The sequence below is a fragment of the Numenius arquata genome, chromosome 11, assembly GCF_964106895.1.
Source record: "Numenius arquata chromosome 11, bNumArq3.hap1.1, whole genome shotgun sequence".
NCBI classification, from domain to species: domain Eukaryota; kingdom Metazoa; phylum Chordata; class Aves; order Charadriiformes; family Scolopacidae; genus Numenius; species Numenius arquata.
The window spans coordinates 14839234-14856175 of NC_133586.1; the positions used below are offsets into that span (position 1 = coordinate 14839234).

General features: G+C 37.6%; 3 protein-coding genes across 4 annotated transcripts in view; 1 reads left to right on the top strand and 2 right to left on the bottom strand.

The window, feature by feature from the left end:
- The window catches only part of CCPG1 (cell cycle progression 1), a 25755-nt gene extending 20854 nt beyond the window's left edge, over window positions 1–4901 (bottom strand). The window contains exons 1-3 of the mRNA XM_074156542.1: window positions 4804–4901; window positions 3342–3389; window positions 54–125 (exon numbers count right to left, since the gene is read on the bottom strand). Coding sequence (XP_074012643.1) covers window positions 54–113 — 60 coding nt within the window. The 5' untranslated portion in view covers window positions 114–125; window positions 3342–3389; window positions 4804–4901. The remainder of the gene's footprint in view (window positions 1–53; window positions 126–3341; window positions 3390–4803) is intronic.
- Window positions 4902–6096: 1195 nt separating this feature from the next.
- On the top strand, window positions 6097–6449 carry PIERCE2 (piercer of microtubule wall 2). Its single transcript, XM_074156638.1, is given in 2 exon segments — window positions 6097–6118; window positions 6121–6449. Coding segments are annotated over 2 exon segments (351 nt in total).
- A 2279-nt stretch (window positions 6450–8728) lies between these two features.
- Window positions 8729–16178, bottom strand: DNAAF4 (dynein axonemal assembly factor 4). 2 transcript variants are annotated; one of them, XM_074156375.1, is made up of 9 exons: window positions 16056–16178; window positions 15351–15498; window positions 14808–14941; window positions 13651–13891; window positions 12749–12894; window positions 11973–12082; window positions 11283–11436; window positions 10217–10322; window positions 8729–8838 (listed from the first exon to the last, which is right to left on the bottom strand). In XM_074156375.1, the coding sequence occupies exons 1-9, from the start codon at window positions 16176–16178 to the stop codon at window positions 8729–8731; spliced, it is 1272 nt and encodes a 423-aa protein (XP_074012476.1). The 2 variants fall into 2 exon arrangements, with proteins under 2 accessions (XP_074012476.1, XP_074012477.1); XM_074156376.1 differs by lacking the exon at window positions 10217–10322 and having other exon boundaries at window positions 8785–8838.
- Window positions 16179–16942: the final 764 nt, after the last annotated feature.

The following is a 16942-nucleotide window of genomic DNA, read 5'->3' on the forward strand; positions in this document are numbered from 1 at the left end:
TGCATACGGCTAGTCTTAACCTGATAGAACTTTATTAATTTGAGATTGGGTACCTCATGATTGATGACAGTCCAGCCACAAGACGAATCACTGTCACTGGAATTTTCAGACATTTTCAAAACACACTGCAAGTAAAAGTAGATTCTTTTAACACGCGAGATATGTAATTTCACTGCTCTCTTGAAACAAAGAAAACAGAAGAATCCAAATCATAATGTTACAGAACACTACGCTAACTCACAAACTGTTATTCTGGAATTGGGGAAAAAAAAAAAAAAAAAAAAAAAGAAAAAGATAGAATAAAAGTTTAGGGGAAAAAATATTATTTTGCCCATTATCTTTTTTATATTTGCCTATTATCTTTTTTATAGTCAGAGCAAACATAGCTTTGTCAGGTACATAACTATTTTAGCCAGTCAAAAAGCTCTTAGACTAGCTAAGAACAGATACAAACGAGGCTAGTCAATAAATCAATAATTAAAGTTTGTCTGCAGCATAATTGTTCAAGACGTTTCAGTAGGTGAAGTCATTGTTACATGCACAGGAACTACAGTTTATTCAAGAAAAAACCTTTTTTTGGAGACAACACATTAGGAGCTTTGGAACTAAGTATCTTCAACTACTGTGCAAAAACAATGTTTTGTGTTTCTTTCACTCCTTTTAAGTACTCTTAAAAATACTGATTCTGAAGAAAATTGAGAGAGTACCTGGAGAGTACAAAAACAGAACAAAAAAACCCAAAGTACAAATTTCACTTGTTACAATGCTACTGGATGACTTGGGAAGTTATTTTCAGAAGAGAACTATCTGCCTGCAGCTGCCTGTTTATTTTTTCTCCTGTGCCAGGAACACAGAGCACTCATTATTGTTACACATCCAGCTTATTTTTTAAAGTTCTTAACTAACAGAAAGACTTTAAAACGAAATTTAACACATTTCTTGTTCCTTAAAATAAAAATATATCAAGTTGTTAAATAAAATTCACTATAGATTTAACTCAGGGGGGAAAAAAAACTTCCCCAAAATAGAACAATTTCCTATCGTGTGTTAAGTTATGCATCCAATGTAACAAAACAGCAAAAGAAATATTGGTTCAATAAAGCCGTCAATATAAACGTTGTTTTATAGAAAAGCAGATTTCTGAGAACTTCAGACATCTGCTTTATTTCCCACACCTCGTTACTTCCAGTAAGAACACACAGAAAAGCACCTATTTGTTTAAATTTATTTACTCCCTACTTCATTATCAATTCTGTCTTTACTCCTAGTTTGTTAACACAGAAAATATACACAAACCTTGAATTAGAACATCTAAATATGTCAGTGAGGCTAAAAATTTGCACAACAAAATATGAAACTTCCATTTCCATTTAGGTTTCTTAAATAATACAGTAAACATTTGCCTCATATCTCTGCATTATGGTAGCTATCATCTGTTTTTCTAATGTAACACTTTTTCCTCATCAATTTCAACTAACGTATTTGGGATTCCTCTGTAAAAAAGGCAATAGTAATCAAGTGATCATCACAGCCACAGTTTATAAAGCAAAAATACTAACAATCAACATAGGCATCAAACCTACTGAAAAACTGGATTTCCATTTATTATACAGCCTCACTTTGAATATGGTTGTCATTTCCCTCTAGATCTTTTTCTTCCTTCATTAGTGCTTTTCCTGGAATCTCAGGTAGGCAACATCAGTATGGGAGGTGGTTTGGGTTGTTTTTTTGTTTGGGTGGGGTTTTTTCCTTGTTTAGTTTTTTGAAATTCATACTCTTTTGAATCATAAATATATTTTTTTAAAATCACACTACTTCAATCATCAAAAAATAACAAATGCCCAAATGGCAAAGACTGTGTGTTCCAGAGTTCTCACGAGACAGTAACATCTGCTTGCTGTCATGAAATTATTTTTATTTTATTTAATTTGACCAGGCATTCAGCAGCAGCAGCATTCATTTCAGAGGAAGGTAACTACCAGCACCAGAACTTGCTCCCTGTCAGAAACATCACTGGCTACATTGCAAAAACTGTACTGGTGATCTGAAATTATCTTTTAAGAATTCTCTTCAGTATAAAAACATTTCCATTGAATTATTCTACAGTTCAGTGAATAAGAGTGACCACAAGAGTACCAAATTTATTGCTGTTGAAAACCAAGCCTTTTGTGTAACCACAAAAAATACAGTTTGGGGCAAATAAAGTACAGGTGGTTACCCAGTCCTTACTAGCGAGTTTGATCTCCACTGTGGAAGAAATTCAGGCTGTGGTTTCATAACGTGGCAATTCCAGTGTTAGTGCATCTCAGTGCCAGATGAAAAACAACCAAGTCACATAATGCAAACACTTTAACAGGGAAAAAAAAAAAATTAAAAATCTGTTGATACAAGTGCATTTACAAATTTGGAAAGAGCAAGTTTTAACAGCAGACTCTGTGCTGAACATTGTAGTGTCTGTCTTAGCTAACTCAGCATTTCATCATTTATCGCGTTCTCCCTCTCCAACCAGACCACAGACTGACAGGTAATTAAGCACTGCATAAAACCAATTCTACTGAATACACAACCATGGCCTCAGGCTCCATGAAGCATTAATCACCTGTCTTCTGTTCCCAAATGAAAGCTTCAGGACCTAACTATGTCAGTAATGGCATAATAAAAAAATATTAAAAAAATAAACACAGGAACAAGCAGACAAATAATCATCATTTTCTATTATTTGCTGGCCTTACTTACCTTATTTTCAACCAGATTATACTAAAACTGCATATTTAACTGCATACAGGTGATCAATATCCAAAATAGAAAAGTTTTTAATATCAAGAAAAAGTATGGAATAAAAAAGAATAATGACAGAATTGTTGAGGTTTACAGATAGAACTGTTAAATTTATCAGAGGTGATAGATAGCTAGCGTGGCATCAGATTGAAGGGTATCTCTAGGGGTTGCTATATTCGTACAAGCACATTCAGCACACATACATGTGTAAAACAGTTATCAAAAGTAAAGCATTTTATTAATTATCATTAGTTAGCTCTAAAAGAGCAAAACAGCCAAAAAAGCTTAAATAAAAACAAACAAACAAACAAACAAACCTAGGTACAGTGTTCCTAAACTTCAATCATTAGCTAGAGATAATTTCTGTAAAAGCTTATTTCTGTAAGAGATTAATATAACACACATAGTCATAACTAAATCTGAGGTCAAATACAAGTAAACTGAAACACGCAAAGCTAATCTCAGCCAATGGCTGAACTGATCTATTCACAAAATCTTCATCTGCTTGTATTCTTCACCACCAAGTGATAAAGACCCACTAAGAACCAGGAGGCTTTTCCTACCTGCCCAAAGGTGCTGGATACAGTTTGCACTGTCTTCCTGAATGCAAGCTATTAAAAAAAAAAAAGTTGTTTCAGGCAGGAATTAAACAGACATTAAGACTGCAAACTTCCTAACAAATCAAGATGATGCTAACGGGGGTTCTAGTCCAATATCAGCAGGGATAACTGTAGGATACAGTAGAGTATTCCACATCCCCTATATGTCTGGCCAAGCCAGAAGGAAAGATTAAAAAAAAAGGACACACTTCCCCCAGACACAGCTTCACTGGTTTGGCTTCTCGCTAAATACCTTCATTGCTGCTATTTTTCAAAAGAAAGTTACAGTTCAAGTTCTTCTATACTCCAGTTTAAACTGCAAAGCTGATTCTAGGCCCACAAATATCCTACGCTCACAGTGACACCACCTTTTAAATTTCTATCTAGACAAAATAAATACCCACTATATTCAGAGTTCAACCTCCAAGTATTTTTGTTAGGGGTGGAGGGAAGGGTGCAGGGAATCAGAAGTGTGAACTACTTTCCTCAGCTTAGTGAAATGCAAACCAGAAGCGTAAGGTGCGTAAGTTTACAGCCATATGTATTGTTGACAATGTAACACATATCACATCCTATTTATCCACTCTGAAGTAAAATAAATACCAGTCTCAGAAAGAATAACCATTACAGTCTAAACAAGTTTTTCTGTCTCCAAAGAGGATTTCCTAGACTAAAAAAAACCTCAATAAGCATTGACAAAAATGAATAACAAGGCACCGACAGGCATCGGTGTTCTTTAGAGTTTGCTGTGCTGTCATTCCAAGTAAAAACTCAGTTCTCTTCTACAGCAGCTTCTTTGCTGCACAGCAAAAATAAAAACATGTTACAGCAGTATTATACCTCAGGGTTTTCGTGCAGGTTTATTATTTCTACAAAGCTGTATAATTTCTTCCCCAAAGTAACATTCTTCTTGATGAATATACTTAGCAACCCATAACGACTATTTCCCTGCTATGATTTCCAGCCAGGCCAACGCAGCTTCTGAACGGCGGCCCACCCCACGGCCGGGCGCTCCTCGCCCAGCACCCGCTGCCACCCTCACGCTCACACCTGCAGCACAGCGCGGGCCGGGCCGCAACAGCTACAGCCACAGTAACACCATTTATGAAAGAGAACACCTTGCATCAGCCGGAGAGACGGAGGCAGATGATGAAAGAGGAGGAAGCTGGCAAAGGCCAGCGCCCGGGGCCGGCCCGGCGGGGAGCGCTGCCCGCGGAGCCCGCTCGGCCGCCTCAGAGAGGCCCGGCGGCCCCACTGCACCCCGGCTCACTGGCTCCCTGCCCCGGCCCCAACGCCCCCAGGCTTCGCCCCACTCCAAGTAGCCCCTCCGCGGCCCGGGCCGCCACGCTCCCCGGGTGACTGCGCACCGAGGTCCGGCCGGGAGGCGGCAGCCCCCCCCCGCCGCGGGCCGCTCCCGTCGCCTTACCTGAGCACGGCCCCCAGGGGGGCCCAGCACGGACGAGGGGCCGCCGCTGCCGCCACCGCCGGTGACGCCGTCAAAAACAACACCGACCCGCCCGGTCCGCGCCTGCGCACTGCGGCGGTGCCCCGCAGCACCCTGGGCAGCGCAGTCCGCGCCCCGCCGCCGTCCGCCGCCCCTCACGCCCGGCGAACTACAATGCCCAGCAAGCACCGCGGCGGCCGACCTGCCCCGCCCCGCCGGGCCCCCGCTGCCATGGCAACGCCGCGCCGCCGAGCGCCAGGTTGGGCCTGCCTGTGGGCTAGAAATACTCGATCCTTCGAGTAGGTGGCGGCGAATTAACCTAACTGGAAAGTTTCCCAACAGCGGAGGTTTGGAACTGCTCCAGGAGCAGCTGTCCGTCCCGAGGGCCGCCCGCGACCGGGATGAGGCAGCTCCCGCCCCGCATCAACGGGCCCCGCGGAGCAGGGCCCAAGGCCCAGGGGTCTCCGCCGAGCAGGGCTCTGGTACCGGTGCAAAACATAAACGGGAGACAACAGGCCTCGTTAATACACAGCAAAGGAGAAGTTAGAGTTTCTTACTTGAGTTTTAGCTAAACTAGCAACTTCAGTGTTTTCTTCATCTCTTAAGTGATTGAGAAATAAAGATTGCATCGCACCTCTGAAGCACAGGCCTTGAAGGGCTCACTCAGCAAAACTAAGGGAGGTACCTGATTCCGTGCCATTTTACTCCACGCTCATCAATATTATGTTAGAGTACGTGGCATGAATGTACTACCAAGTATGTGTCATATTTTAATTCATGCCCCACAGAGGAAAAAAAATAAAAATGCATGCACATGAACATGAGCAAGGAAGTAGTTAGTCATTTGTAGGTTTGTTTAAGGCTCTATTTTAGCATACGTATTTCTATCCGTTAGAAAAGACAAAACTAAAACAAAGCATCCACAAAGCCTCACCATATTCTTACTCTCATTTATATTTTTATTATCCATACTAATTATTTCTGCCACACATATTAAGATATTTTCTATGCTCAAGATTATCACTAATGCAGAAATTGATGCAAATTCCAACTGTTGCTATACTTTATAGTCAACATGAGTCCACTTATCGCTGTCCACAGATTACTAAATAAGGTCAAAGCTCAGCAGTGTTAAGTTCCTCGCTTTCCATGGTGCATGTATTTCAATACACATCTTGAGCAATATTTGCTTCAACCACAAACATTTAACAAATATGAAATTCTTTGCCCTGTTATTTGAAATGCTGAATTAAAATCTCTCAGTAGGGAAAGAAAATGACTTCTGCTGAGAAACTGCCTTAAGTCCAAACACTGAGTTAAACCAACCTCCTCCTTCGCCTCTCTGCGCAAATCCTGACAATCTGGTGTTTTCCCATATGCTGAACCCCAAAACACTCATGACCAATGGTTCTTTGGCAAAGCCTCAGGTTTTACTGTTTAAAACAACTTCAAGTCAATATGGTGCTATTCCACCTATCTCACAGGTGGTAACCGGAACTTATCACCCAGTGGATCAAACCTTTCCAAAACACTTACTCGTTTGTGGGTCATTTCAAGGTAGTTATTTAAACACCACCATTGACAGAAGTGGGGTATGTGACTACCCCAATTTACAGCATAGTCTGTAAAAATGCATCTCTATCTTTCTGTCATCAAGTTAGACTAGATACTTAGCTTTAAGAAAACCAATCTGTTATTTCAGTCATTCTGGGAATAACTGTCAATATCTGATTTCTTTTGGTTTTGCTGGGTTGAATAAGATGTATCAAAAAACATGTAGCCCATTTGATGATACACTTCTCTCAATCAGACCTAAACACATAAAAATAAAACTTTTGAAACCGGTATCATAAGTGCGGAACTCGAATTTTATAGAAGAGTTAAGTGCAAGAGACGTTGACCTGAAGGTCTATTTGTTAAATGGAAGTATTTTCTGATTTTAAAACTTAGTCAGTCTCCACATTCCTACATCTCAGGACACTAATACCAACACCAAGCATGACTTTGATACGATGTACACACCGTCGGCTTAGCTATTGAAGTCAGAAGTTGAACATCCATTTGCTCCCAATATAATCAGATGAAACAGGCAGATATTCCTCATGCCACCAAGCACATTTGCTTCCCTAACCTTTAAAGAGGGCACTGTTTCTATTTCACAGCAGTAGAACAAGATGCCTCTCTATATCTATAACAAACCACTACAATACAAACAGCCTACACAGATGTATACAGGTTGTTCTAACAGGCTCTGAAAGCAAAACAGAAAGCATGGAACTTCGAACCTGCGCCTCCTTCTTTGCACTTTCTTTTTCCCATTGCCACTGTCTCTCCTCCTTAGCCCCCACTTCCCCTCAGAAAATAGCCCTATTTTGGCAAGTGTACCATTACACTCAACTGAGCCACTACAGCTCCTGCACTGCCCTCCTTTAATTGCTATAAATAAAGTATTCTCACCTCCTTCCATTGCAATGCAGTAGGGACCTGTAGGAAAGACAGAACAGCAGCTACCCCAAACATTTCTAACTCACCCCAGCACTCCTCTCAAGGCTCTAGCTAAAGCAACTGGAACCAACACCTGCCACCTTCTCCCTGTTCCAAGAGTAAAAAGTTTACACAGGATGACATATATCTGCATAATAAATATTTCCTTCTAAAGACAGAAATCAGTCATAAATGGTATTCAGGAAACCGGCTGATGTGGCAAATCCAGAAGTCTGCTAAAACGGCTACTGAAGGGAGCGTAGTTGAAATGGTCACAACTTGCATAGAATGCTTAACAAAACAGAACCACTTCAAGTCCGGTATTTCAGGCATTTCATTGTCACTGTAATACAAATGCTAACATATATACATAAACAATATAAAACTATATTACATTCTTCCACTATCCAAAATGACAGGTGCAGGACTTCAAAGCACAGTGTCATACTTCATGCCAATTTACACCACTTGTAACCTCTCCAGGATGGTCCTTTTTTTGAGAATCTTCAATCACACCAGTATTCCCGAGACAGTGGCCAATGTCAACAGAGTACAAGTTAAAATACTAGCTCAAGAAAAAATTATATGCTCATATACATAACAATCTTTTTGATTTAGAATATGCTGTATAGCTAAACTGTAAGATTACTAATTGCAGTAGGATGGAAGAATTAAGTCATATTCATTGATAGGACAATTTATCACAGGATTAATTTACCACTAGAATACAATGCTACAAGTTTATAATTTTTCCAATTACCTTGTTTGGTCAGCCCGAACAAATATTTCAAAATATTCTGAAAATATTGAATGTACATAATGTTAAAAAGAATGTTCTGCACTACATAAAATCTACCTCTAAGTTTCCAGGTGGAGTTTTTCCAAACTAGAGGCCTGAATTTGAGTATCTAAATTCACTGTCTTAGTTTCAGATGTACTAAACACTATGAACAATAAAAAAAGAGGAAAGGTTATACCCATAACCATACCACACACATCTGTTTCAGCTTTGGTGGAGAACAGAAAGATAAGAAGTTAACAGCTGTTGACTATATAGAGCTACTGAAGTTGTTTGAAAATCCATTGTCTAGATTCAGTAGATATTTCCAGACAGATACTTCATTTAGTCATGAGTAACTTTAAATCAAGTACCAAAAGCATGTTTTAATATTCAACCCACGAATATTTCATAGAAAGCAGAACCACAACAACTTTGTATCAAAATGATATAAAATATATCTAATCTATAATACTACTACACTTTCCAAAAATAGTAATTCATATACCCAACGTTTTACCAATTCTGTAGGTGTTCTGAGTGAAACAGAAAAATGTCTAGTTAACAAGATATTGAAGGGAACTAAAGTTCCTTCTGATGCCCTCAAAAGGCACCCTGGTCAAAAAGCTGCTTTTTTTTTTTTAATTAAGAATCTTGTGTTGTTCCTTGAATTAGGTGTCGAATCTTCTCAGCATCTTTTTCTATAGTTTTATTTTCAGGATCAATCTTGAGAGCTGCTTCATAATCCTGGAGACCTAATTTAGATACATCAATAAGAATGTCAATCAATAATGCAAGAGCATCCTCTTCAGCAACTACCTGGAAATAACTGTTCCTTAATCATATGCATAAAGTATTGATTTTGAGTTTTGCTACTGAGCAAGATGGAATCAGAATGACATTAGGTTTAACTTTTGTCAGTAAATAAATTTATATTTTGTTTATATTATTTTAAAAAACATTTTAGTGGAAACTGCTACATAAACATCTTCAGGTATTGAAACATGAAAACAGGGCCTCTTCATTCATAAATATATATGTATATATATGCATGCGTGCATGAGGGGAGTGTTCAAAAGCGTTCTGCAGAAGAGAGAAAAGTTGAATGACAGAACTAAAGTGCATGAAAACAAGAAAAAAAACAAGGACATGAACTGTGAATGCTAGAACTTGGGGGAAAAAAGCAAACCCTGAGTACAGGAAGTAAATAAAATCTTGTTTAATTGTCTTTTTTATAAGGTTTCCAAGTGTAAATGAAGCTGTAAGGGAATGACAAAGTGATTCATAGGCAGAAAAAGGTAACCAATGCAAAAAGCCCACACTAACATTTTGAATATGCTTCGCTTTCTATTACCAATTTTCATTTGTAAATTTGCCTTACACAGCTAAACTGATACTCTTGGAGACCTCAGTAGGGACACCTAATTCCGGTATTTTCACACAAATCACACATACTTTATGAAACATTTTGCTCATCAATACAGGTTTCATACATCATTTTACAAAGATATGGTACTAAGCACTTCACAAGCAAATATTATAGGAGTATTTCAGGTTATCGTAAGTTAATTTGTTCTATAGTTGTAAATACTGCAAATATAATCTCAAAACTAATAAACCATTACTTCATGAACAGCAAAACTAGTGCAACCTAGTTCATATCAGTTTGCATCCCACATTTGAATGCTTCCTAATGCAAATACCTCATCTCTGACCTCTCATTTTTTTTTAACTAATACCTTCTGCTGCTTCAGTCAGTAGCTGAGTGTTATGCACAGAAAGACCGACTACCCAATAGACCAAACAGAGGATACACAACTCACTAAAGCCCTTTCCTCAAAGGAAAAACTGACATGTACTCCCTTAAATTAGGAGTATGCAATCATTTTTTTAAAAAAACTTGTAAAGATTTTTCAAGTGGAATTGCAATTAGCCAGTAACATAAAAAAAAAAAAAAAATTAAGGAATGTGGTATAACAGCTCATAACAAAAAGAGACATAGATTATATAGGCCTCCTTTTACAACTCTCCTGAAAAAAAAATAAAGGTGTGAGCCATCTCATTCAGCTAAACAGAATTACTTGCATGTCACTATAAATCCATGTGCATGTTTTCACAAAATCAAGGTCTCACCTTCAGTATATAATTCCAGCTGACAAAACGCAGTTCCCCGTCTCACATACGCTTTTACTCGAGCATTCTCATTATCAGGAACAGGTGGCGTCAGCAGTTCTAGTGCCTTTACAAACGAAAATACCCAAAATATTTTTTGGTCGATTCTCCATAATTTTGGTGTTTTTTTCTTATTTACACACACTTCTCTCACCTAATTACTGTTATTATACAGTAACATAACAATTCGAATAGAAATAAAAAATAACTACTCAAATATAATTATATACCTTGTGATTCTAGTCATTAAGATTTGTATGTCACCCCACAGTTTGCTAAATACAGTTTCATTGCCATGGCTAAAAACTGAAAAATACTGTGTTAAATGTTTATTACAGTCAAATAATGTATTCTGTTTTCATACATGATATTACATACCATGCTACAAAAAAAAAAAAAAAAACCAGCCCTAAAAAAAGTACATGCGCTGCAGCAGTAGTTACTAAAAAAAACAAGTTTCAAGCATCAAGTACTTATTACTTCAAAAAATAATAATTCTGGGACAACTTTCTTCAAATTATTCACACGCCATTTGATATCCCTCCTCTCTCATTGCACAAATAATGGCTACTAAAATATCAAATTGATAAAGTCCTTCTTTAAAACTGGTTTGTTCGGGTTTTTCTAAGGCATCTTCCTCATCACCATCACCTTTTTTTTTTATTCCCACAAAATTAAGAACACCACAACATAATACAAAAAGTATCTTGTACAGTTTCTTTTTTCCTTCTCAAAGTTGTCTTTTTTTTCCAAGTGTCTATATTGCTACACTATTTTAACTGTAAAGAAACACATACTGAGTCAACATAAGGCCCTTTGGCCTAAATGCGTGGAAGCATTGTTGGGGGGGGTTTTTGCTGTTGTTTTCTTTTAAATTTATGAAAGCTCATAAAATTTAATATTTCATTAAAATGGCTTCATTTTATCAATTTTGAATCAATTTTATTATCTGCATGAAACAGAAGCATCACAGTAGTAAATCACAACCACATATAAGATGACAGTCTGAGAACCTATATATTTATACCTTAGAGGAATCTTCAATAGCTTTATGTAAATTTCTCAGTTTAAGGTGGCAAGCAGCACGATTCAGATACAGTAGGGGAAGCTTATTGTTTAGCCGCACTGCGAGGTTATATGCATTTACAGCTGCAAGATAGTTTCCCGTTGCAAACATTTTGCTAAGTATAAAACAAAAAGTGAAATACGCATTTTAAACAAGGTGATATATCACAAAATAAATAACTACATATTGTTCACAATTAATTTTCAAAAAATTTGAAGTTTTAGCAACTTTTCCTTGCAAATGGCCATTTACAGCCTTTCCTGAGAACAACATAGCTGAAGTTCAGTGAAACTTGATGCTGACAATAAAGCATATAGACACATGACTTAAAATCAGTGACTGCTTAAAAGCAATGAAGAACAGTAAGAGGTGGACATATCTATGTAGACACGGGACTAGTTTTGTAAACTATGTATCTAATTACGATCCCCTAATCAAACCTTTCTGTATAACACAGCTATATAAACATACCAATATTTTTATCAAATCCCTACAGCTTGTTTTACACAGATGTTTAACCTCTCAATAAAAAGTACAAATGAAAGGAAATGAATCTGTGTCTAGGATAAAAATATCAAAACTAAACAATAGACACACATTATATAATTAATACTTCATTTTAAATACATCTTCAAATGGAATGTAACTTACTTTCCTTTCTCCTTTAACCAATCTGGATTCTTCTCCTCTTCTTTTAAATCTTCCAGCTCAGACAAATCAGCACTTAATGTTCTTCGAGCTTCTGCTTGTTTACGTAGCCACTGTCAATACACAACGTGCAAGTATTGTTTCTGAAGGAAAATTCAAATCCAAAAAAAAGGATTTTGCTTTCATCTCTTCACTCAGTCCTATCAAAAGAATTCCATTTGCCATATATTTGGACAGGCAGAAATATTTAATATTGTCAGATATGAAAACCTTCCAAGTTTCCCCAAATATTTTATGACTATGTGAGAACTAAGGTTATTGCATCACTAACACATTTTTGTTTGCTTGTTTGTTTTGGAACTTCCAAAATGACTCTTTGTGTTCATTCAATAGAGCTCAAAAGAGATAACTGTGAGCTTCTTTTTAAGAAGGAAGAACTTAAAGAATCTTAAATATAATAGTAAAGACATTTCAAATTTTGTACTTCAAGGAATTCAATTAATATCGCTGCCTTTCTTTTTTTTCCCCTCCCAACAAAAAAAGTACATGCTATTTATTAATCTGCATAATCCCATGCTTGGTGAAAATAATTTTTAAATAAAAGGCTTTCTTTAAATCTTAACTTAAATAAGACTGTCTTCCTTAGAAGGTAAGAATATCGCACAGGTAACGTTTCTTGGCAGAGGTAACATTTTTGTCAACTTACTGAGTAAGGTGTAAAAAATTCACCACCTTGGAAGACAGTAGAACCATCATACTAAAACAGAGAGCAATCCTACCTCCTCCTCTTCTGCGACGCAAGATTCTCGCAGAGCTGTAGGAAAAACTCGTGATGTAAAGGTGATTTTAATTGTAGCAGCAGATCGAGGAGCTGGTAACTGCTCTTCCTTTAAGTTTTCTGAAAACATACTATAGGAACCATGACCTATGAAGAGAATTGGAGTACTGGAAATGAAAAATGAAGTAAAAGGGATTTTTCTGGTTTTCTACCAAAGTACCCCTAATTTAGAAATTTTGCACATTAGAACTTAACCTCTAATAGGTCTAGAGTTGTTCTTTTGAAGGGAAAGTTCAAAAAATGTTTGTTCTGGCTGTATCATGCCATCTATTTACTGGCTACATTATCTATCAGAACTGAAGTTAAACTTCTCTTACATCACTATCTCTGTTGCTTATATGATTCTCTGACTGGGCAACTGCAAAAGTTGTTAGCTTAATTAGCTAAAACTAACCTTACCAAAACAAACAAGCAAAACAAAAATGAAACATTTTCTGTTGTTTTAGATTGTTCCCTGAATTGGCTCTCTGTGGGGCCAAGACATGGGATAGAGAGTGCGAAAGGAGACTGCGTATTTCTCCGAAAACCAGCAGTTAGGTAACTTACGGTAACAGGAACTCCACCCTCAAAGTCTGCATTACACTGTCAGAGAGGCTTGCTGTTTCACTTTTCTAAAGCTTAGAACAAAACCTGCCCCTGTATTTCCAAAGATTTAAACAAGAGCTAAGAACTCACATGCTTTAGCTCAATAAATTGCCTGAAAATAAAGACTCTAAAATAACTGCAGTCTAAAAGAATTAGTTTGATATGGTGGAGACAAAGATAAATGATGAACCGAAATATTTAGGAATAAAGTTATACCCCCACTTTAAAGAATAATAAAATACACTCCAATAATACAACCTTTAGTAGGTTTGAGTCTGGTCTTAGAAGTTCCTTCATTAGGAATCCTAGTTTTGTTCATTTTTTCCTTTTTCTTCTCCTTTAATTGCTCTACTTCTTCATGTAATTCCCCTTCTTTTTGTACCCTCTTTTGTTTCTCAGCATCTTCTTGCTGTTTTTTCCATAACTCCAACTCCTCAGTGACCTTCTGCCGCTCCTTTTCTTTCAGATCTTCAATTCTTTTTCTTTCTGCTTCTTCTAGCTGTTTGAATGATAAACCTATGAGACATGTAACACCTGATAATAGTAAGATGACTATTACCAATGGTAACAAAAGTTACCATTATTTTCCCAGTTTCATATCCCAAGCATAGCATCATCATTGCTGTGATCATATAAGCAGAGTTATGAAAGATGCTTAAAAATGACTGATAAAGATTTCTGGTTAAATTTTGCAAGTCTTATCTTTTCACTATTTCACTACCACGACTAAGGTATGATCCAGAAACATTCAGAAATAAGTTTTACTTGCAAACAATGAAAATCCTACCCATATTCCAACGCAGGTCTCTGGAATATCCATAGATGTAAAATACATGGCTTCACTTTAATACACTATTTCTTATTTCTCCTCTTTCAGATTATTACATAGGCAGAATAGGCACAACATTGCTATTAAGAAAGTCACTAACTGCAGTCCATTTTGGTCCAAATTGCATATGCAATCTTAAAATCTCATTGTATACTTTTTAAAATCTTTTTCAACACAAATAAAGTGACCAGACTTTTATACACATAAAAATTTTGTCTAAAAATCAGTATTTTTAACAGTGCCAAATGACTAAACACTTGCACTGATGCAAAGGCCACAAAAGATTATGGTTTTGCCATATTATTGTAGCCTCCTTTGAATTGACAAAAATATGACCTCCTCGCCAATTATTTTTATTATTTTAGTATTACTCATGGAAAATGGCAACTTATAAATATTTTTTTTCTGTATCATTTTCATATTTGGTAATAGATATGTTTTAACTACAAAGATATAACAAGGGTCTCCACCACTGTAGTAGAAATGAGTACTTTTCATATTTTTAAGGTACATTTAACCAAGCAGCTGCCAGATTATTTGGTAATTGTTTACACTACATGTCTTGCAGAGTTTCTCCTAAGCTTACCTTCATTGTGGCCTCCAAAGCATATTTTTTGTGTTCCTGTTTTGTAACTTTTTTTGCTTCTGTCTCCTCTTTTGCCTTTTCATGGGCTTTTAGAACAGCATTCTCTCTTAGATACTGCAGTTTCTCCTTGTCAGCTTGACAAAAAAATAAAAACTATTCTAGTAATTTAGGCATGAAGTTCTACTGTTATGTACCATATTCATAAAAACAGTATTCTTTTTGCTATTTGTCAGGGAAAACGCAACATGGTTCAAATTTCACAAAGCAGTCTCTATCAAGCCCATCTCTAAAAAAGAAAAGTCTAAGATTTGCTAACACACAAAATGTAAGTTACAAGAAACATTGCTTTGTGCTGTGTGCACTAGAGGCAGTAGATATTCTTTGTCTGTTTTCATATACTTTCTGGTTTAAACAATAAACAACAAGGTTTAACTTACCAGCTATCTAGCAGCAGGAAGTTTCACATTGCTTATTAGAGTTTGTAACGTTTTGGCACAGGTTGAGTTTCTCACACAAAACCTAGTTTCACAGTAGAGAACTTACCATTTCCTAGAGTTAGGGAATCCCACATGGCTGCCTCTTTTTTATACAAAGTGAAAAAAATGACTCCATTTCCAATCTTCGCTGTGCTGTTTGTGTCGTCAATAGGAGCATATAAAATGGCTTCAAATAAAAAGGGAGGGATGCTTACCTATAAAAATATAACGTGTACTAATATTTACAATTTTTAATTAAATCTCATATATTCAAAATATTCAGTACAAGCATACAGTAATCCTCAAGAAACACATGCTATTGACAAAACTAATTTGCTTAGTATGCAGTATAAAGGTTATGTATTTTATTAGACTAGATAAAAGAAACTGAAAAAGTTGGTTCTTCAGCACTGCAACAGAAGCCTCAAAATTAGAATTATGAGTCATAATATAAGCAGCTGTGTATGAGAGAAAAGGCAGCTGGTACTTATTGAGTAGCAGGAGCATTACCACAGAGAAGAATGAAGAGTGGTAAAGCTGCTATCTCTGGTGAGATGGGTATTTACCAGCCTGCACCATACAGAAAGAGGTTATAGAATAAATATTATAAAAGATTATAAACTTGACAGCACTGCTGCCATGGCGTATTAAGCCAGTGCTTTTTAACACAGCTATAAAGCAAGGCCAAGCCACAGGCCTCTGGTCACAGCACATGCCAATGCGGTGACACCTCATGAACAGCAGCCTCCTGAGAGGAGTTCGGCCACCTCACCTTCAGGTATTGGTCGGTGCAGAAGATGTTGGCGGGGGTGACCCGAAGGCCGCGCACGGGCAGCGAGAGGTAGACGGCGGAGGCTGTCTGCCGCCAGCAGTGCTCCCGCAGCCACACCGGCATGGCGGCCCTGTTGCTACGGGCGCGCCGCCGTTGCCAGGGGCAGGAGAGCTTCCGGTGCTCTGCAAGAGCGCTTCCGGGGTCACCGCGGAGGGATCCGGCGATGTTTGCAGGAGCGCGTGAGGTGATCTTCGTCGTTCACGCCTCAGCAGGGCTCGGAGGAACGCGGCTCTTATTATCCAAATGCATTTCCATGAAGAGACAAACTGCTGTTTGAGAACGTCTGGTAAAAACTATTAGAAGCTGAGGGCCGATTTAGCAATACACTGAAACTTCCCCATGTCCTCTGAAACGCGGATTTTCTCACAGGATCGCCGGTCTGCACAATGTGCTCTGCCTCCCTCGAACGCACAGTAACCCTCTGTCTGCTGAAACAACGGCTACTGTGGAGAAAGCAGCGGCTGCTGGGGAGCTTGAAAGGAGAGCCAAACACATCTGGATAAGCATCCCAGTATGCCTGAGTCCCTCTAAAGTACACAGCTACTTAGAACTATTTGGAAAAAATCCAGAACCAAAAAGTCTAGTTTTCCCCCTTTTCTTTCTTTTAAAATATGACCAAGGAAAACTGAGCTAAGATTTCTGATATCACTGAAGATTTGATTTTTATGTTCTATTATCTATATTCTAAAGCAATATTTAAAGAGCAGTGGTTGCTATTAAGCAGCGTATATATATATATATATAAAAGTAGATATCACAGAGGTTCAAAACTTTTTCAGAGCAAGAAATCCATCATAATTGATATAATTTCTAGGTTATTCTCCACT